At 37.3% G+C, this 23,687-nt stretch overlaps 1 protein-coding gene across 3 annotated transcripts in view; it reads left to right on the forward strand.

Annotated features, from left to right (window-relative positions):
• Nucleotides 1-23,687, forward strand: part of LOC136857516 (coronin-2B) — a 252,436-nt gene that overhangs the window by 199,711 nt on the left and 29,038 nt on the right. For 2 of the 3 annotated variants that reach the window (XM_067136227.2, XM_067136228.2), the window contains 2 exons: nt 9,519-9,652; nt 9,734-9,844. In XM_067136227.2, coding sequence (XP_066992328.1) covers nt 9,519-9,652; nt 9,734-9,844 — 245 coding nt within the window. The remainder of the gene's footprint in view (nt 1-9,518; nt 9,653-9,733; nt 9,845-23,687) is intronic. The other variant, XM_067136229.2, reaches the window with a different exon arrangement.

Consider the following 23,687-nt stretch of genomic DNA (forward strand, 5'->3'; position numbering starts at 1 on the left):
CACCAATAAGCAAAATATTTTGAAAAACTTTATAATGAGGATGACTAGTCGGAGGAAGAAGGAGATAGGAAAATGGAAATAATAGATGGAGAAAAAGAAAAGAACCCGATAACATGGTTGGAACTTGAAAGGGCAGTGAAAGCAATGACCAAAGGTAAAGCAAGTAGAAAAGACGAATTCAATACTGATATGTCTGGCTCCGTGGCTAAATGGTTAGCGTGCTGGCCTTTGGTCACAGGGGCCCCAGGTTCGATTCCCGGCAGGATCGGGAGCCGAACATGTCCTCAGACACTCCCGGCACTAAAAGCCATACACCATTTATTATTTTTAATGCTGATATGATTAAGGCAGCAGGAAGCATTGGACTACAGTGGCTATACAGAGCCTTCAATGCCATATGGAAGGATGAAAGGATACCTGAAGATTGGCAACAAGGAAGCATTGTACCACTATTCAAAAAAGGAAATAGGAAGAAATGTGATAATTATAGAGGTATAACCCTATTATCACTTGGGCTTTAAATTCGTGTGGCTATTTCTAGCAGAGTGAGCCATTGTAAGGCAGACCCTCCGATGAGGGTGGGCGGCATCTGCCACGTGTAGATAACTGCGTGTTATTGTGGTGGAGGATAGTGCTATGTGTGGTGTGTGAATTGCAGGGATGTTGGGGACAGCACAAACACCCAGCCCCCGAGCCATTGGAATTAACCAATGAAGGTTAAAATCCCCGACCCGGCTGGGAATCGAACCCTGCACCCTCTGAACCAAAGACCACTACTCTGGCCATTCAGCCAATGAGTCGGACATCACATGGGCTAAAAATAATGGAGAAAGTCATAGACAAAAGACTGAGGGGTATAATAGAAACACAGTTAGAGGAAGAACAATATGTTGTTGTTGTCAGATGTTTAGTCGCTTTCGACTCTCCGTGACCCCATAGACCGAAGTGCGCCATTTCTTCCTGTCGTGTACTATTTTCCAAAGTCTTTCTAAATTGAGAGCCGTGACCTCCTTGATGCCATCAGTCCACCTCATCAGTTGTTGCCCTCTTCTCCTATTACCATCAGTCTTCCCCAGCATAAAGGTCTTTTCCAGTGAATCATGTTTTCTCATTATATGACTGAAGTACTTTTGTTTTTGCCTAAGTATTTGACCTTCCAGTAAACAGCCTAGGTTGATTTCCTGAAATAAGGACTTATTAGATCTCTTCACAGTCCACGGAACTCTAAGGAGTTTTCTCCAACACCATAGTTCAAATGCATCTATTCTTCGATGCTCAGCCTTTCATACTGTCCAGGTCTCGCTTCCGTACATTGCTACTGGAAAGACCATAGCCTTCAGTATACAAATCTTCATTCTTAAAGTTACGTCTCTACTCTTGAAAATGTTATCAAGGTTGACCATTGCCTTCCTCCCAAGGAGCAAGCGTCTCTTAATTTCATGGCTGCAATCGCCGTCAGCAGTTATTTTGGAGCCTAAGTAGATGAAACTAGGAACAACCTCCATTGTTTCACCATTTAAATGCCAGGAGGTGATAGGTTTAGTTGCCATGATCTTTGTTTTCTTGACATTCAACCTTAGTCCAGCTTTTGCACTTTCTTCTTTCACCTTCATTAGTAGATACTTAAGTTCTTCTTCACCTTCTGCCATCAGGGTGGTGTCATCAGCATATGTTAGGTTATTTATATGTCTCCCACCAATTTTAGCTCCAGTTTCTGTTTCATCTAGACCAAATAGATCAACAATAGACTTGATATTTACAGTGTGAACGATAATGGAAAAACATCTGGAAAGGAACAAGGAAATCATATTCATATTTGTGGATTTGGAAAAAGCTTATGATACAGTTAAGAGAAAACATGTATGGGAATGCCTACTGAAAAGGAATGTAACAAAATCATTAATTAACAAGATAAAAATGTTGTATCATGAGAATAAAAGCAGTGTACAAGTGGGGAGTGGTGACTCTGAATCATTTTATACAAAAAAAGGCTCAAGCAAGGAAGTGCACTGTCACCATTATTGTTTATTATATTGATGGATGAAATCATAAAACGTGTAAAACAGAGTATCCAGTAGTGGTGAAGTGAATGCTTTGGTATTTGCAGACGATGTGGTGATTTGGGGAAAGGGAGAAAAGGAAGTACAAAGGAGCCTGGACATTTGGAATGAAAATCTGAAGTAGTTTGTAATGGTAATTAATAAAAAGAAAACTGTAGTCATGCACTGTGGAAAAGAGAAAAAGAGAAGCCAAGTGAACATAGACGGAGAATGGTTAGAGAATGTAGAACATTTTACATATCTGGGTAGCATTATTAATGGAAGTAATGAAATCAACCCTGAAAAAAATAACAGACTAAGTAAAGGTACAACATTTTATCATCAAGTCAGAGAGCTTTTATGGGATGACAAAGTACCCAAGAGAATGAAATTAACATTGTATAAACAGTATTTCATACCAGTTGTAACATACGGACTATAGTGCTATTAAAACAATGTGCGTGTTCTGACAGCTCTCAGCGTGGTAGTAGGAGGTGGCAGTTACTATGGCAACCAGTACACGCCTCCCGTTTCAGCCAATCCCAGCCCGGCATGCACTCTCCATTTCCTACCCCCGCTGTCTTAAAGCTTCGAGAGGCGGTCGGTCCGAGTTCCACGTTGCCAATATAGTATACCGTAGCACATGTGGCTGGGCTAACAATGTCTACTTTGAGTGATATCATTGTCTGTATAGTGTGTTTTTTTAAATCAACTAAATATTATAGTGCTATTGTGTTTGTGTTAATAAGTGTATCGTTATTGAGGCTGGCATTCTAGTGTAGTGTAAATTAGTATTGTGTAGTATAGTGTAATTTTAACACCGTCTCATTTACTGAACTCAAAATGTTGCAACCCGTTCAGAGCGCCGCAAAACGACAACGAGGGCGACCTAGAATTCATTCACCTAGAAAAAAGGCAAGCGTAATGGGGAGGCATGGCTTCGCTATTTGTGGTCAAGCTCGCGATATGGTATGTGCCTTACGCTATTTGTGGTCAAGCTCGCGATATGGTATGTGCCTTACGGGAATATTTTGAGGCTGAAGGGAAAAATGGAGGCCCACTGATAGACGTTAACAAAGTTGTAGAAAGAACAGCAGCAGCTTTAAAATTTCTGAAGCTACAGTAATTAGAATAGGGAAAGAAAAAGAAAAGAAAGAACAGGAGCCTTGGGAAGAAGGTGAAGGGGAAAGGGAGGGAGTGGATGTATCTGGACCATCACATGACAGGTTATCAACACCGGGCAAAACCCGACTGATTAAAGCCTATGAGGAAGGGGAATGAGGAGTTTTTCTTATGATATTTGAGCTAATAAAATTACTGCTGAGCCACCTTGGAATAATAGCAACGATATTTAACGTTTTTCTAACTCTTTCATGATCGCCGTTAATGGATATTATTTTCCGCAGAGCCTAGCGCAGAACGAGAGATGTTGACTGTGATGTAGTAACTCCTGCTGGATCATGTGGCAACACAGCGCTCCCACTCCTTTGTTCGGCGCCACGTGCTGCGAACTGTCAGAACACGCACATTGTTTTAATAGCACTATAGAAACACTGGTAACTGATAAGAGACAAGATAGTAAGATCCAAGCAGTAGAAATGAAATTTTTAAGAACATCAGTTAAAAAGACAAGAAGAGATAGAATTCAAAATATTAAAATCAGAGAAGAGCTAAATATAGAACCGTTAGTACAGAACGTACAGAAAGCAAGATTGAGATGGTTCGGGCTTGTAAAAAGAATGGGAAAGGAACGGGTAGCAAGAAGGGAATTGGAAAGAGAAGTTAAGGGAAAGAGACCAGTTGGAAGACCGAGAAGAAGGTGGATGGATCAGATTTGGAAGGACATTAGAGAAGCTGGATTGGATGTGGCGGAAGTATTGGAGCAGAAAAAGTGGAAGGACAGAAAGGAGTGGAGGAGGCTTGTTAACCACACCTGGACGACTGGAGTGGGACATTGATGATGATGATGATGATGATGATGATGATGATGATGATGATGAAGAAGAAGAAGCAGCTTTCCTAGTGACCTCATTGGCTGCAGTTTCATTTTCTGCATTGGTTTGGAATAACCAAAGCTTCTTGTAGCTTCACACACTTCTCAGTATTTTGTGACAGATGTTTGTTTCATTTGCCCACTTAAGTTTTTCACTTAGAATGTCTCCAACACTTTGTCTTCTTATGGTTTTTCACCCACAACAATGAACAATCATTTGCAACATTCAGCTGACTAGCAGGAGGATACTGTTCTCTATAAGCGCACACTTCTTTCTTACACGTAATGTCATTTGTTTATTCATTCTAGAAGCTTAAGCACACAGAGCAGATGAAAGAGACAGGATTGAAGTTCCTAACAGGTCCGGGTAAGCTACTGCCAAGTTCTTTATCATCAAATTGCTTTGTCCAGGGTTCCAAAACTATTCTGAGAAACATTCCACAGTGTTAATTCTGCTATCACCGAGAGAACTGAACCTGATTTAAACAAAGAACATTGTCTACCCGTACGTATCTATCCGCGGTCTGAACGCTGATTGGAGAATCACTGAGCTACTCCCGAGCGCATGGCAAGAACCACGTGGGTTGTCTTGGAACTGTCGTTACTTCGCTTGATTGTGGCGATTACATCAGAGTTAGCTCTACATAGACTGTTGCCGGATACCACTGATGTCAACATGTAGTTGACATGTAATTGTGATGCGGATTACGAGACACTGTCCGCGAGAAATAAACAATCGAATGGCAAATGATATCTGGATATTTACCATATCAGAAAAGAAAGGTAGCTTTGAATTTATGGCCGAAACGTAAATACGTAATAAATCAATCACAACGGCGCATGTAAGTAAAACGTCTCACATTTAATATTTCAATAAAATAAAATTCCAGAGGGGAATTTATATCATAGCAAAGACAATATTAAAACAGTAAAAAAGTGCAGTACTTTACCTCATCAGAATCTGATAAAGGACGAACTCGTTCCTAGTCAGTGCATCTTCGATTTCTCAGGTGTTGTTACCAGTCCTTGATGCAGTCGTTCGCTGTGCGCAGACTTAATGCTCCACTCCGAAACACCAATGAACTCGAATGTCAACTTAGCAATATCCTTTAAAGCTAAAGCTGGGTATTTCTCACAAAATTTATGAAACACATTCAATACAATTTTCTTACACATAAAATAAATACAAAATTTTTTTAAATCCACCTTCTCAATACTTGACAATCATGCAATGTTTACAAAAACATTACAATGTGCTATTACAAGGTACTAGTTTCGGTCCTATAAGTACCATCATCAGCCTAGCCAAGATACATAAGTGTATACCATAGTCCTAAAACAGAGTTATGCGGTGAGATGAGAGATGAAAGAATGGACTGGGGATGTGGTGGACTGATATACATATAAAATGAAAATATGAACTGTTGTAGATATAGCAAAGTTATGTTGAACAGTGACAAATAAAATCTTTTGGTGTATGTCTCGTAAAATTACAATATTAAACAACAATTATCTCAAAATTGAATAAAATAATCTCTAGTTGACGAATAGTCCAAGGTTGCACATTTAAAAATTGGTTTATGTCGGATTTTAAACAATGTTTCTATCAAGTTCTAGAAGATATGAAGTTCAACATTGGTGCAGAGGGAATTATTTACAAAAACATTATGTTACCTCTACTACAGTGGTAACACCAAACAAGGCACAAACACAGTTAAAAGGGGAAGGTAAGAGTACAATACACAATATAAGAAAACACTACACACTCGGAAAAACAGTAGCTAGCATAACGCGGATCTCCAACAAACAAGTACGTAACTATCAGTAGGGCCAACTAGTGAACGACAAAACGGGAAGATGGAAGGGCTGGGAACCTACCAAAGGCATGGACATGGCTTAGATAGCGGATTCCGAAATGAATCACCGTGATCCTTAGTTTTTTAAAATATTATTTACAAGATAATTCTACAAATACATTCCAAGTTATGAGCTATAAGTTCAGTGATATACATAGGTTATTCGTAGCAGTGTAAATTCAAATTACAAATCAACTGTACATCTAGTTACCAATGCAGTAGTACAATGCAATTTACAGGTTATCCAAAATCTAGCGTACCTAAAGTGATACAGAACTATCAGAGGCAAACCCCAAGGGAAATACTATTAAACTACAATATACATATTTTAGTGAAACAAAACGGGAATGCCTCGGAAACGAACAGGTAAGTCCAGCTGAAGAACTAAGGCGTCATAAGTAACTAATTTGATGAATCTAGGCGAGGTTAGGGCAGACTCCTGTATGAAAAGCAAATCGGAACATTACGGAAATTTTAGCAGGAACGGAATTCAAGAGTGCTTACCCGAGCAGAGTGCCATCCCTGAAGCTGGGGGACGTCAACCAGATAGGTTGCTCGCAGACAGATAAACCGAGACCGACAGAATTCAGGATACAGAATTGATTCGAAAAAAACACTGCCTCACTCACTATATATAGGAATTACTGGCCTTGGAGGCAACCAATCAGCGTGCACGTGTTCCCTATCGCCACCTAGACTCACCAATCACAACCTTACTTTCGATCGCGAACTTGACTAACATTCTAGAATACGCATGATCGCGAAAGTCGTATTTTTCCAGAATAGACAGAACACACTTTCTAGAACACATACCAACAAAGTAACACACCCTGTACAAAAGTTATGTAACTTTCTGGATCTTTCCAGGAACTATAGACAGAATTCTACTATTTACAAATGCCTATGTTACAACATTATACAGTACAGGTTAGGTCATTAAATTATCTTATGCTCTACAAATAACAGTACAGTTTAGGTCATGATAAATAAAACATTATATAGTACTTCGCCAATAAAGTCTTTAAAAAAATTACATTCCACTCATGCTACATAGTTCACTTGTAACACATTACATTGTGCTATTACAAGGTACTAGTTTCAGTCCTATAAGGACCAGCCTAGCCAAGATACATAAGTGAGCTCACTCTGTTAGTTGCACTCAACCAGCAAGCTTGTTTCACATTGCACAAGGTTCATTTGGTTCCTATTGAATTGGGATTGCTCCTTTGTAACACAACAAGATTTCAATCTACCACAAGATATGTCCAACAGTTTTGTCAACATTTAACCTCTGTTGTGGATTTATTGGACAAAATAATTCCCTCTGCGTCAGTGTTGAACTTCATATCTTCCAGAACTTGATAGAAACATTGGACATTGTTTAAAATCCGACATAAACCAAGTATTGAGAAGGTGGATTAGAAAAATTTTGTATTTATTTTATGTGTAATCTTAACTCAATACAGACCAACTATGAAATTCATAACCTTGAATGTACAATTTTCTTCTCGCCACTTTTCAAAGAATTCCCTTTGCGATGCTTAACAAACTCAACTCGGTGATCCATATTGCACAAGAAGAAGGTTAGTAATGTCTCACTCATTCACTGTATCTGCTTGCTTCCCAAGCTCACAGCTTAAGAAATGGTGGGTCAAGCATGAGCGCATGCATCCTGATGGTCTTCAACTTCAATTTGAAATGCTTCTTTATATTAAATAACAATGAATACAAATCATTTTTTGTATATTTTTCTGGCTTAAATTATTTGAGGAATTATATTTTGGACATTTTTCATGTAGGATCGCATTAGCCGTGATGAGGCTTTTGGTGGACTGCTATAAAACATGTGATGGGTTTACTACTATCAAAATTGATATACACTGCCACTAAACTTGTAATGGGCTGAGATATAGTACAAATATAGCAAATGTTAAAAGGGTCAGCGATATATATAAGAACTATAGCACGAGTAATCAACGCAAGCCAGGAGTCTAGCAATTAGGCAAATATATAAATTGAGATAATATAGGAACGCAGAGTCCATAAAAAGGAAGTGTGCAGCTAGTAAATTAAGAACCACCCAGAGGGAGTGAAAAGGGCAAGAGAAAGAAAATAATATATAAACAAGGCAATAAATATATATTAACAATCAACAAGTGGAACAATTTAACATCTGTGATAGGATACAAGACACCCAAAGAAATATTGCTTAGGAATAGCAAGATAAGCTCAAGAAGCGAGTAAAAATATGCCACACTTACTATGTTTGAAGAATATACATGCTTAAAGAAGAGAATAAAAAGGAACCAGAAAAATTAAAAGTACAATATAGTGAAATTGAAAGCCAATGTAAGATAAGGATAAAAATAAAGCAGAGGACAGGGAAATGGAAACAAGGATGAACTATGGGAAAGATTCCCTTTGCCGGGGTAGTAAGTCGTAAAGGTCTCAGATGCGTGAAATAGTAATTCACTTCAAAAAGGCCGTGTGAATATGCAAATAAGAGTTCTCATAGTCCTGGGTAAAATCTGTATTTTACAGAGAGAAGAGTGGAGTCTGTTAGCATAATGTCAACATTGATGTAAGCTAGCAAGAATAAACACAAGTAGAGGCCAGATAGCCTAATAAGTATGAAGTTGAAGTACACAGTTCTTGTTCACCAAAGAAACAGCAGATGTTATGCAGATATATGGTGCTCCACCACTCCGATGCGAGAACAGACTGAATTTGTGAGGGGTGGAGCCCATGATTATAAAGGAGCAAGGAACAGTTAGAAGTTTACTAGAATAAATGCCAGCATATTCGAGAAACGCCACGTCACAATCACGTGTCCACAGAAATGTGTAGCTGCACGCATGGCGATAGGCGGCGAATGTCCCAACGTCAGAAGGAGATGACATCATGGTCACATGTTGAAGAGAGCCGGAGAACAGCAGGCGGACGTAGCAGTATAGAGAGACGATGGCGGCGAAGCGGTCAAAGAAAAATACGGCAGGCGAAGGTAGGATAAAGTGCAGAATAAGTAGTGGAGATCGTTACAGGCTAACGAACTAGTTTCATGTCTCCTTGTAGGTGTGCTGTAGCAGCACTAACCAATAAATGTTAATCCAAGCACGTGCTCATGTTTACACCACGACTGGTTCTCTGGGTGAACTCTGTATAAACCGTAAGGAAATCCCATTACATGCATGATCTTTCTTCCACAACAGGTACAATAAATCCTTTGCACTATGCCACTTGAGATAATGAGCTACTTATGAAGGTAGGTAGCATCCAGCCTGTTCACATTCCTACAGGATTAGGTAAGAACCATGATTCTACTTCAAGATAAATTCTCTAGATTCCTGCCGATAATTTTAAATCAACAGCTGCAATCTATCGAGTTCACGTTTAACACTATACCACGCTTCTGTACCTGAGCTACCAATGGCTATAACTGGGGATGGTGTTATATCGAGGTAATCAGGAATATCTGTTCATTGCTCATCGTGGGTAATAAGTGAGGGTGATACTATGTCAGGGGTTGACTGTACAAAATAGATTTTTCAAAAGGTGTAGACTTTTATGGCATATAACTGTCCTTTATTAATTATATCAATTTTACATTTGTGTAATTTTTTCTGTCTTTAGGCGTGACAATACGTACTCACAAGCCCAAGGTATACCAGCCATCAGATGTATCGCTACCAACATCACATAACAACAACAGCAAGAAGTTTGCTTTCTTATCACAAGAAACCGTTCCTGATTACCGACCCGTGGATGTAGGTATATTCAAACATAACTAGAATAATTGTCATTAAGAGCTCCATTCTGTTTTAATTGTGTTGCCGATTTATTTCTAGGTACTTCCCCCATCTGAAAAGAGTCAGAAGACCAGTACCAATCAGAGTACCAAGTTTCTTCAGATCCAGCAGATGTGGGCTGGCCAGGTACAAGCATCACTGCTGTCAAAGGTTGTTCGCATCCTGCTTCTTGCTTACCATTAACTAGATGTACTAATAGAAGGCAATAACTTTATGGGTAAATGTAATGGATTAAAAGTTACTGGGTGTAGTGAAAGGTCTGTATTTTGAATTGGAGATCAGAGCAGTCATAAACATTGAAGTAATTGAAGAACGTTGAAGTAATGGAAAAGGACAAACAATTGATAAGCAATTGAATTAACCTGGCCAGTAATGAGTTGCACCCTTTTTCGCCCTGATAACTGTGGCGATACAGCATGGTATGGTCTCCACAGGGCATAGGAAACATTGAGGAGCCATACTGATCCATGACGGGAGCACAACCTCCGATAATTTCCCAGAGATTGGTCGGAGCAGCGTGTACCCACCCCTCTCGACAGCATCCCAGATGTGATCAGTAGGATTGAGGTCAAGAGACCTTGGAGGCCAGGAGTGTTCATCAAACCAATTGACCACAGTTTGGGTGCATTTTCTTTCTGTAGCCACAGGTCTCTTACAGGGTGCTTGAAACAAACAAATGGGTGGCCGTGATTTGATAGTAGGTTCATACCTGCCAACTTGTATGGTTTATCCGTAAAATTTACGGAAATTGCAACGTTTTATGGATGGACGGTGTAATTTTACAATGTAGCGGACAAAAATTTGAAACGTTAACATTCGATAATTGCTCCACTTCCGTACAATCGATTGTTTGTGTGGGTCAAAGCACGCTTGGTCTTGGTCGAAGGCAAGTCCACGATAGTCGATAACTCATTCTTGTGACATGCAGTGAGCAGCGGTACCCTAGTAGGACGGCAGTTTCTGTATATGTGTGTATACAGTAGAACCTCGATAATTCAAAATCCTGCCTAATTAGAAGAAGCTCTTGTTCCCGAAAACATGAGGTACAAATTTTCATGTTATTTAAATTGTTTAATTCAAAATGCGGATAATTCGTAATTTGAAGAACAGTTTCGGTCCCATTACCAAACTATATACTTTTTATTCAAAACTGCCTTTACATTAAAAAAAAGTATTTTACAGGGTAATTTAAATTCAAAATTTCTCCGCATCACGATAGAACGTGTCTTCCAGAGCGTGCAGGGGTAGCCTTCTGCACTTTCACTCACTTTAGTGTGTTTACAGTATGCTTCATAGATGCTAAGTTTGAGTGAAATTGTAATTCTTTTGTATTCAGCATTTTAAGGAATGGCACAATATCACATAGCAGGCAGTATGCGGAGAAGCAAAATCTGTGAACACTGGAAATACCGACGTTTGGCGAAAAAGCGTGGCTCATATAGCCTAATCAATTTGTATGCACTGAACAATATTGTCAATGCTGATGAAACTGCGTTGTATTTTTTTTAGTGCCAGCCCTAAGCGGACCTGGTTTTAAAGGAGAGAAGTGCCAGACTGGGAAATCATACAAGTTCGACCAGCCACAACGTTTTAAGGGCGTTGGGCACTTTCCGTGCAAGTACAAGGCATCTAAAAGTGCAAACAGTACAGTAAACCAAAAAATAAAGTACTTGCACAGCGAAGACAGCATGATTTGTCCTTGTCTTTGAATTGAGTGTTCCCCCCACTTGCGGGAGGTTACAGTTTGCCAGTGAGTTAATCCAAGTACATATTTGAATAATGTAAATGCACCTTGTTGGATACATTTTGGAAATAGTTTTTTCCATGGCATTTGAAAAGTTTAAACTGTGGATCAAGGTTATTGCATGCAGTAACGGGTATTAGAATATTTTTGTGACACGGCAATTAACAAGGTTTTACTGTATGTATAGAAAGAGATTGAGAAGAATAGCAGCTCAATATATGTATTTGGAATAATGGTTTTCCATTTATCCCTAGGACATATTTTACTTTGTATGAATTACCTGACACTCAGCAGAAGACTTTAGTATGTCTGTTACATTCTTCCCCTGTGAAGTTGTTGTTTGTTGTCATTAACCTCACTAATTACTAATATACTACTTTCGCTTTATGCTAGCTTTCTAATAAACTGTGTGTAATTTGTTTCATAAATACACTTTACAAATACTGGCTTAGTATAAAAATATATTGAATGCACAAAATGAAGGATATCATATCTCTACATTGTGAACCACAGTAGAACCCAGCTTGTACAGCTCAAACATGACCAGGTCCAATCTGGATGATCAAAAATCTGGGTAATTCAGAAAATTTTTGAACGACATAAATAATACAGTTTATGTACATGTTGTGTACATGTTCAGTACAGAGCAAGAAACATATCTACATTTAACAGTGAAAGAAAATACAGTACTTACAGTATAAATTTGACTTCAGTTAGAGTACTGTACATCATTTTAATTAATAAAGCAATGGAGAAAAGTAGGTCTTGCTTAACCCGTGGAGCATCCGCATTGATAAATAACTATCGAGTCAAAAGGGTTTGTGTCAATCCAAAATATTCTTGTTTCAGAGTAAGTTTGATTTCACGTTTTCATAGACGAGAATAACAAAGTAATACTCTTATGACAGTTGTTCTATATTAAGACAATTTCATTGACAAAATAAAAATATTTAATTTTATAATGATTTGTTTTTGTTTTCAGAATGACAGTTGTAGAATCAAAGAGTTTTCATTTGTGAATGATATCCCCTTAAATTTAAAAGATTATTCATCTTCAATTTAAAATGATTATTTTTAAGAGTGAGTTTAATGTAGAAATATGATCGACATAATTAGATCTGATAACAGATTAACAGGATCCAGATAAGCGGGAATCTACTGTACTAGTGATACTTTTCTGTTCTCCTTACATCGACGGAAGTTTTAAGACAATCAGAAGATCAGAAAAATAATCCCTCCCCTTAATAAACTCAGAGTAAACACCTGGTAGAAAGTGGCATAAAATGTGGCATAAAACGAACAGCTGAAAGAGAAATATTAGTCTTTAGAAGATTATGCAAATATAGGAAAGCTATGAGCATCATACTGGAAAATGAGGTTTCAGTTGGGGGGGGGGGGGGGGGGTGAAGGAGGTGCATGAACCAATCAAATGGGAAAAACCACATCTGTAAATAAAGAGGAAATTGTACAGAGATAGAAGTAACTTATTGATGAGGATGCGATGGGTGACGCAATTTTGAGATAAGAACTGCATAGAAATTGAAGGACCTGGGTGACACAAGGCACTTGGAATTGATAATACACCTTCAGAGTCAGAGTTGTCCTGGGAGCAACAGCCATACCAATCCATAACTCCCCTTCCTATAAACTAATATTTGCCCCCATTTGTCCTCTTGAATTCCAACTTAATTTTTATATTGTGATCTTCCCTACTTTTAAAGACACCACTCAAGCTTATTTGTCTACTAGCTGATGTACCCGTGCTTCGCTACGCAATTCTAGTGTACACATTGTGAGCAAGATTGTATTAAATTGCATAGCTCTTAATGTTACCCTAGAAACGCGATGGGGAAGTCACCAAACATCTTTTCTCATATGAAGACTGAGTTAGGGAGTTTTCACTGTAATGGTAAACCCGCTTGCATACCATCATTCACAATCAGGTTGGGGAGTTTTCATTATAATGGTAGGCACTCACTCTCCACCTGCCTTTTTACATCATCAGAAAGACTGTCTTAGTGGTTTTCTCAACTGAAATGAACATACATTACAATGACGTCAGTAGGAATGGTGCGATTAAAAGCAATGCTTTCATATGGAATACTCGATCAAATGAAACACAACACATTTTCTCACTTCTAACGAACAGGACTACACTACCGATCTAACAGTCCAAAGTTCCAGAGCTGGAATGACCAAGCTACAGACAGCCGTGATTCGTGAACACTCTTTGTCTTTTTTTGGCGGGGAGAGGGTCAAACAGTGGAGACTCCCAGGGCAGAAAATATGCCCTTTTACTAATCTGTTTCCTAGGAGTACCCGATGAGTTGGAAAATATCAATTCACTACACTGGCGGCGGAAAAATCTGACTCGGAGGCAAATTTTTCCTCCAAGCCAGAGGAGAAACCCCCTCTTCACTGATAATTTGGAATAAAATAAATGTAGAATATAATAAAAATGAAGAGGAAGATGCTTTTCTTAAGAAACGGCTCTTTTCAGGGTTGAATTTTGAGTTCTTTAGTGAATTGTTATGCTATAATTGAGGAGTTGGATGCCAAATAACAGCGTAAGTAGACTTGCGTTATTTTGAGAAACAGAAGCTTAAAGTTTATAAATGTTCTGAGTTAAAAGTAATATTAGGAATCAACCTGAATTTCATTTAAGGACATTTAAAAGAGCCAAGAAATATATTTTCCAAAGAATTTTATTGATCTGTTAGCTAATAAGAAAGACAGAGTTACTTAAAATTTCATTTCCTACGTTGTTATTGCATGAAGGGCAGGAATATTATATTTTGCCATACACCAGTATTGATCAGGGAGTTAGGAAAACATGATGATTGCCCACTATAGAGGAACAAAAGTGGCAGTTTATCCCACCTCAGTTCTCCAAAATGTCTAAACTTACTTTAATTAAGAACACATTCCTAAAATAAACAAAAATTTGTCAACTAAGAAAGGTAAAACCATTAAGTTTATTCTTTATTTAATATTCACCTTTTTCGTTCTTTCTGCATAAAGGGTCGAGAGAATTTTGTTACAGGGCTCTCTCCAACTATGGTATTAGGCTATGGTAATTGCCTCTCCGCTTCCCCAACAAATAGTTGATATGTTATAAAGTTAGTACCATTCTTTTCTGAACAACTTTTATTCCTATTTTCATTTACAAAATGATTCTCTAAACCTAAAAGAAAAGAAAAGGAACAAAAAGCAGATCACAAATTATATAACTGGGATTTAGACATTGTTTGTCTTGTTTGAAATACTCAAATGCATCATTGATCAAAATCAGGATGATTCATCTTCACATGCTGCATTAGCAGACTCTAGGGAATCATTACACACAGACATGACTTTCACATACCTACCACTCAACATTTTCAGTTTTTAAGTATTTCATTAGTGAAATAACGTCAACCCTTTTGTCTGCTTTTACACCACACTTTCTTACATCATGTAGCCACAAATCATTAAAACCGAGAAAGCTATCATTCCTCTTTAAGAAAGTAAATGGCACATAGTAAGGAGTGTAGGACTGTAACTCTGATACAACACCGTTATGGTAATAAAGTCACACAAACTTCTGTATCATGAATCTGTTGCTTTTAGCATAGGGCATTCTTAGAAACATAGGTCAAAGTGCTAATACCCAGTCTTTTATTAAATGTGACGCCACACAACCTTCTCTTCCACTCGCTGACATCTTCTCCAGCCAGAGAACTGGCGGCAGCTGAACGTGCCACTCGTGAAGCATGCCTCATGCAATAACAGCGTAGCGCATGGTACCAGTTTTAGTGAGCTCCTGACCTCTAGCGGCATCCTAGCGAACTAAGACCTGGACTGGGTTGTAGTGAAGGGACCAGGAAATCTGAAAACAGTGTTCATGCAATAACAGCATACGTAGACTTATGCTGTTATTGCATCTAGCTCCTCAATTTGGAATAGGCCTAAATTGTTATTCTAGACTACTACTACTACTACTACTACTACTACTAAGTCAGCCTCTGCCTTAAGTATGCACACTGCTTATTCAAAACAGCGCATCAGAGTAGGGATCGAATAACTGGAATACTATGAAGAACCAGAGTGTTAGTACCAGCTGTATCAGAAAATGTATGAACCAGAGGAATGGCATGCTAAAGAAGAAAGTTTTCTAACTCCCCGCCTTAGTAATCCCATCTATCGGAGTTGAGAGGCAGCATAAGAGACAAATAACATCACAACAAACAGTGGTCAATGTAATGTTATTGTTGATCAATGTTATGCACTTTCAATATTGTAGGCCTTCACATTTAGTTTTCTTCCGAAAAAATACCACTTATCGTAGTCAGTACGGTAAAACAGTAAAAAACATAAATGATCAGAAATTGTATTCTCTGTAACTTTTGTTATGTAGTACTTTTTGATAGGGAAATTAAGTTTTAGGCGCCTTCCCCCTAAACTACAATTTCATCCAGAATGAATAAAATTGTTTATAGCTTAGACTGTAGTTTCTTATTCCCCGACTCTATATACCGATTTTCATTAAATTCTGTTTACCCATTTTCTCGTGGCTCGGCGTCGATATGGAATTAGCAATAAAAATACAAATTCATGAATATCTGTTATCATACCCGGTACGGTAAAAATGTATGCTATAAATGGTCGGAAAATTAATTCTATATAACTTTGGTTATGTAGTATTTATCGATACGACCACTAATAATATAAATATTTGAGAATTAAATTTTAGACCTTCCCCTAAACTACCATTTCATTCGGCTTGAATAAAATGATTTAGAGCCTAGATTGTAGTAGCTCATTCTCCGACTTTGTGTACCAGTTTTCAATGAGATAGGACGACTAATGACGTAAATATTTAAGAATTAAATTTTAGACCTTCCCCTAAACTACCATTTCACTCAGCGTGAATAAAATTATTTATTGCCTAAATTGTAGCAACTTATTCCCCGACTTTGCATACCAGCTTTTATTAAGATAGGACCACTAATAACATAAATATTTAAAAATTAAATTTTAGGCCTTCGCCCAAACTACCATTTCTATCAGCGTGAATGAAATTATTTATGGCTTAGATTGTAGCGACTTATTCCCCGACTTTTGATACCGATTTTTATTAAATTCTCTTTAGCCGTTTTCTAGTGACACATGTACGTACATACGGAAAAGTAAAAAGTGCATTTCCTTGTTACTGTGGACATAACCGATGCAGAAATACCATTCTTTTCAAATTCTGAGCAATGTACAGACAAAACTCTTATTTTATATATGCAGACTAATGTCATTCCACGCCATCTCTCCACTGACAGCTCGGAACATACCACTTATTGCAAGAAATCAGTTTCATTTCCCGTATCAAATCTTATTTACATTGAATCAATAACAGTAAATATCCACCTTTTTGATACTTATATTTGCTATAAGTAAATTAATTAATCATTTATAGTACATCTTTCATTCCATTGATAACATGTTCAGCTATGTTACAATGCTTAGGTGAAATTACAAAGTATATTCTTAAAAAATAAAAATGTTAAAATAATTAAAATCAATGTGGATGGTTGAATGTGGTGGTGAAATGAGAAGGGAAATGGATTTACTTTATTTTAACCTATTTTGAAACTATATATATTCATTTGAACAGATGTTAAAAAATATTTTCCTTCCCAGCACTTTCGTCACTATGATGTGTGATTTTCTAGTTGTCTACTAATAAAAAAGTTTTTGAAAAATAATTTTCCTTTGTCACTTCTATTTTTACTAGAATGTTCTCTTCAGTTGCTCTTCCTACGGCAAAGTTTTCGTTTGTTTTAGTTTTATAAAAGTGTCTCTTGAATTCTGTTTATGCAGGATCCCTGAAGCTGATAGCTTTCTTCTTATTCTTATTATTATTATTTCAAGAGCTTCCCCGAAATCTTGTTGTTGCGACAAACCTACTGTATCCTTGGAGGAGCGACGGCTGATGCAGCCTTCCGTCTTGTGAAGTAACGATGTGGGGGAACAAAAACATTTTTTAACATCTATTCAAATGAATAGATATAGTTTTAAAATAGGTTAAAATAAAGTAAATCCATTTCCCTTCCCATTTCACCGCCCCATTCAACCATCCACATTGATTTTAATTATTTTAACATTTTTAAATTCATATAGCTTTTAATTAAGCATAACAAGGTACTTATTAAGATGTTTTTTTAAGAAGATAAATATACTTTGTAACTTCACCTAAGCAAAGAAAAAAATGTGCAAGAAATTAGCTCCATTTCCCGTATCAAATCTTATTTACATTGAATCAATAACAGTAAATATCCACCTTTTTGATACTTATATTTGCTTTAAGCAAATGAATTAATCATTTATAGAACATGTTTTGTTCCATTGGGAACATCTTCAGCTATGTTACAATGTTTAGGTGAAATTACAAAGTGTATTTATCTTCTTAAAAACATCTTAATAAGTACCTTGTTATGCTTAAAAACGATGTGAATTTTAAAATATTAAAATAATTAAAATCAATGTGGGTGGTTGAATGGGGTAGTGAAATGGGAAGGGAAATAGATTTACTTTATTTTAACCTATTTTAAAACTATATGTATTAATTTGAACAGATGTTAAAAAAAAATTTTTTCAAGCACTTTTTTCACTATAATGTGTAATTTTCTAGTTGTCTACTAATAAAAAAGTTACTTCACAAGACGGAAGGCTGCATCGAGGACACAGTAGGTGTGTCATAAAAACAAGATTTTGGGGGAGCTTTAAATTATTATTTTATTTATCGTATGATGTATGTATATATTATATAGTTTCAGGATAAATGTGTGTAGTCACAAGTCCATACAATGCTACGACTCTAGGTCTAGTTTTTTGACCCAAACAACTACTTCATCTGATGTGCGCTGAATGTCCATTAGCTTTCCTTCGAAAGCTCGAATTGGGCAGTCGGCAACAATGTGGTGGATTGACTGAGAAGGGGCACCACAATCACAATTTGCAGAGCTAGTCCAACCCCATTTGCACAATAGATAAGCACATCTACTTTGTCCAGTTCTTATCCGATTGATAATTCTCCACTGTTGCCTTGGAAGATCAAATCCTTGTACATATTTAGAAGGGTTCTCAACTTTATGTTAGTTGACTACTGAAGACTGATCCCACTGGGGGTCTACATTTTTCACGTCCCTAGGTTTAACCACTACACTCCCCCACACGTGTTCCCCGGGTGGTGCTAAGAAGCAACAGTGGTAAGATGAGACCAAACTGTCGGAAACGACCTCTCGGTCAAAGAGCGAACAAAAAGGAGATGTGTGGTCCTCTTCAGGACGCTGAAGTTCGTAGAATTGGACCATCGCTGCGCATTTGTCAATTGAATATCGAAGGGATTAGTCAAGCGAAATGTGAGTTTCTCTCCAGGATTGCACTGAAATATGCTCTTTAAATAATAATAAGACAGCAGTCAGCTTCAGAGATCCTGCATTAACAGAATTCAAGAGAAACTTTTATAAAACGAAAATGACAATATTCACCTTGGGAAGAGCAACTGTAGAGAAAATTCTTGTAAAATTAGAACATTGACAAAGGCAAATTATTTTTCAAAAACTGTTTTATTAGTAGACAAGTAGAAAATCACACATCATAGTGAAAAATGTGCTGGGAACAAAAACATTTTTTAAGATCTGTTCAAATGAATACATATAGTTTTAAAATGGGTTAAAATACAGTAAATCCATTTCCCTTCCCATTTCACCACCCCATTCATCCATCCACATTGATTTTAATTATTTTAACATTTTTAAATTCACATAGTTTTTAAGCATAACAAGGTACTTATGTTAGAATATACTTTGTAATTTGTAATTTCAATTGTAACATAGCTGAACATGTTATCAATGGAATGAAACATGTACTATAAATGATTAATTTGTTTAAAGCAAATATAATTATCAAAAAGGTGGATATTTACTAATATTGATTCAATGTACATACCACTTAGTCGAGCAGCTCGTCTCCTTTGTAATGAACTATGAGCAGTAGTGGACTCTTTGCTAGCAGACTAGCAATAAGCAATATTAGGGTAAGTAAATATTAACAGTGATAAAGTAGAAAAGCAGCGTACAAGTGAAATAAGTAGTAACCAAACGTGCAGCAAGAAGGTAAAGAGCACCCAGAGGAAGTGAAAAGGGACAATAGAAAAGCAAATATAAACAAGGTACATAAATATATTTAACAGTCAAGATAGGACACACCAGATAATAATTTTGCCTAACAATACCAAAAATGAAAGCTCAGAAAGCGAGCGAAAATATGCCACATTTACAATATCCAACAGTTTAATTAACATCAAGAAAAGAATTACGAACGGTGAAAACCAGATGCAATAAGAGTAAAGTATAGTTAATCATGAAAGAACTCCAATGAAAGAATGCAGGGTAAGGATGAAGAAAAATACAAAAAAAAGGAAAAGGGAAAGGAAATAAGGCTCGAAACTATAGGAAAGATTCACTTCGCTGGGTAAAATTTACAAAAGAAGTCTCACAAGTGCAGAATTAGTAATACACGTTGCAAACAGCCCATGTAAGTTATTTAGATAACAGTTCTCATTGTCCAAAGCAAAGTCGTTATTTAAAAATAAAAATAAAAAATAAATAAAAATGGAGTCTGCAAGCATAATTATAAACGCCGGTATAAGCTGGCAAGAGCAAAAGTGGGTAGAGGCAAGATAGCCTAATGAAAAATTTAAAGTCGAAATAACAAGTTCATAGTTCTTGCTCACCAAGCAGTCAGCAGGTACTAGCACAGATGTTCGGTCTTCCACCACTCCAATACGAAGACAGACTAATTTGTGAGAGGTGGAGCCCGAGAATATAAAGCACAATGGAAAAGTCTAGATGTATACAGAAAAGGAAAGCCAGCATGTTCCAGAAATACTATGTCACAATCACGTGTCCATGGATGTTGCACAGGCACGCGCTGCATAGGGGGCGAAGATCTCAGCGTCTTGAGGGCAATGACATCATAGTCACATGTTCAGTAGAGTAGAAGGCAGCGGGCGAGCACAGCAGTAGAGAGTGAAAGGTCGAAGAAAATGCGGCAACCGAAGGTAGGAACAATACAGAATATGTAGTGGAGAGATCGTAACAGATTACCACGTGCTGGCGAAAAGCGAAGCGTCAATGAAGGTGCAGAGACGATGGCGTGTCGATCTTCACAAGGGGCACCAACTTGGAAGAGCTATGATTGAGACTAGAAAAAGAAAGCAGACTGGTGAGTGATGATGTACCCAAACAAAGAGGGAAAGATGAGAAAGGAAGAGGTAAAGAGAAAAAGGGGAGGGGAGAATGAAGACAAAGGAGAATGAGGAGAATGGATCAGTCCAAAAAAGGGGGGGAAAATGCAAGATGAAAGGGAGGCGTTCAAAAAGTACAGAGGTGATACAAACATTAAAGATACAATATAATATTATACAATATAGAGAAAAGATATATGAGGCATACATTATATAAAGAATAAACAATGGAATGGTGTCCTATTAAAACAATTCTATGTGGCGAAAGTAAATAAAAAAAAGAGAAAACAAAAAGTGCCTATGCACTCATGGAAAGTCTGCGTCGGAACAGCGTGGTGGAGAGCAGCATTTGATGAACAAGATCATTTTGAAAGAAGAAAAGGACAGTAAAAGAGAAGTCCATAGAAAAAGGTGAAATACAAAAACAACATTAGGACAAAGAAGACTAAATATCATAACGAAAGGGAATAACTACCCCGGGAAGAAAATCTTTCCCTAGAATTATAGAAAACAAGGGGGGGGGGGGAATCAGGAAAAAAAGGAAACAGGTTAGTTAACATGAGTAGGAACATGAAATTTCTTAAGTTGAGAGAGATGGACATGTTTAGCATCGAGAGAAACAGAAGGGGATTGCAAAAGGGCATTAGAAGGGTTAGGCAAAGAAATAATATGAAATGGGCCTATCCAACGAGGGGTTAACTTAGCAGAGAACTGATCACTGGAGGAGCTTTGGGGGTGATTGCGGAGGAGAACCATATCACCAAGTTTAAAAGTAGACAATATATGACGAGAGTCCTGTGTTTTCTTAGAGATAAGTTGAGCAGTATGAAGATTAGAAAGGACTTCGGTCCAAAGAGATTCAGTAGATTTAGAATCATCGGATTCTAAAAGCGTGTGATACAATTAAGAGATAAGGGAGTGTGAAGATCTCTGCCCAAAAAAAGTTTGGCGGGTGGCACAATTTATACTAGAATTGAAAGCAATGGCTAGGGCAGAGAGATTTACATCCCAATCCTTATGGCAGGAATTATGGAAGATTGAAAGAGCAATTCTAAGGTTACGATGATAACGTTCAACATTGTTAGCCTGGGGATAATATGGAGAGGTATTAATTCTCTTAATTCCTAATTCGAAACACACATGAAAAAAACTTAAGTGAAAATGGAGGCATTATCAGACACTAAATTAGAGGGTAGGCCAATAAGAGGAAATATAGTATTAGAAAGAAGATTAATAATAATGTGGGAAGAAATTTTGCGTAAAGGGTGAAGAACCAAATATTTGGAAAAACCATCTAATAATGTGAAAATATATGTGTTACCGCGCGATGAGCGAACAAGAGGTCCAACCAGATCAATAAAAAAGGTTTGAGCTAGAGAAGTAGGAGAAAAAGCAGAATGTAAGCCCACAGATTTAGTATTTAGAGGCTTAGCCAACTGACAAGGTTTGCAAGCAAAAACATATTTGCACATTTGTGGCGAAAAATAAAGAGAAGCAATACGAGCGTAAGTCTTGGCAAAACCAAAATGACCTCCCGTGGGGGAAGAGTGATAATAAGAAAGTATCATAGGTTGAAGAAGAGAGGGAACGACGATTCTAGGGGAAGATTTAGGGGTGGGCTTTAAAAGAAGAAGAACTTTGGTTAACGAAAAAGGGCCTTGATATGAGGGATCAGAAAGCAAGGTTTTTGTTTGAATGCAAAAATCATCATGAAGTTGATGAGAGTGGTAAGACTGAAAGATAAAAGGAAGTCAATTAATGAACAAATTAAGTTATCCAACAGGGGTGAGTCAGTAGGGGAAGAAAAAATGTCAGAAGAAGGGGTGTCAGATAAACGGGTCAAAGCATCAGCAACAGAATTCTGTGTACTGGAAATGAATTTAAGAGAAAATTTAAACCTTGAAAGACGCAATAACCATCAGCCAGTTTTGCCAATTTTGGGAGCATTTTGGAGAAGCCATGAAAGGGCCTGATTATCAGTTTTAACGATAAATTCTTTGTGATCGAGGTAGTCAGAAAAATGTTTGACGGTAGTCACCAAGGCTAAGGCTTCATGTTCGTAAATAGAATAATTGCGTTCAATAAGAGAAAGAAGTCTACTGAAATAGACAATGGGCAAAGGGGTACCATCAACTACTTGATTAAGAACACCAGAAATCGCATAATTAGAAGTGTCAGTGTGGACTTTGAAAAGGTAAAGAAAAGTCTGGAAACTGCAGAATAGGAGCTTTAATAAGAAGAGATTTGAGGGTAGAAAAAGCATGTTGTTGAGTATGTATCCAAAGAAATTTAACATTTTTACATTTAAGGTAGTGCGGGGGTTGGGAATAAAAAGGTTATAAAAAGAAACCATTCCTAAAAATGTGCACAATTGCTTAATATTTTTAGGGGGCGAAAGTTGAGTAATAGCAGCATTAAGGTCAGGATCAACAGAAACACCCTGTGAAGAAATAAGATGCCCTAAAAATTTAACAGAAGTTTGAACAAGGGAAATTTTAGAAGCGTTTGATGGTAAGACCAGCAGTATGAAGACGAGAAAGCACTGCCGTAAGATGAGTAACTTGAGAATCAAAATCGGGAGAAAAGACCAGATCCATGTACGGATAGAGATATTTGTATTTAATATCGGAAAAGAGTGAATTGACAAGACGTTGCATAACCTGGGATCCTACATTTAAACCAAGAGGAAGTTTGGTAAATTGATAAAGACCATTAGGCATAATAAAAGCAGTAAGCTTAGAGCTAGCAGAATCTAAAGGAATTTGATGAAAAGCAGAGTTACAATCAAATATGGAAAAATATTTAGCATTGGCAAAAAATTGAAAAGCATTTTGCATCTTGAGAAGAGAATAGGCATTATATTTAATCTTATCATTGACACGACGGTAATCTACAACATAACACGTAGAATGATCAGGCTTATTAACAATAAAAACCGGTGAGGCATTATTAGATGTAGAAGGGATAAT

The sequence above is a fragment of the Anabrus simplex genome, chromosome 1 (genome assembly GCF_040414725.1).
Source record: "Anabrus simplex isolate iqAnaSimp1 chromosome 1, ASM4041472v1, whole genome shotgun sequence".
Lineage (NCBI taxonomy): Eukaryota > Metazoa > Arthropoda > Insecta > Orthoptera > Tettigoniidae > Anabrus > Anabrus simplex.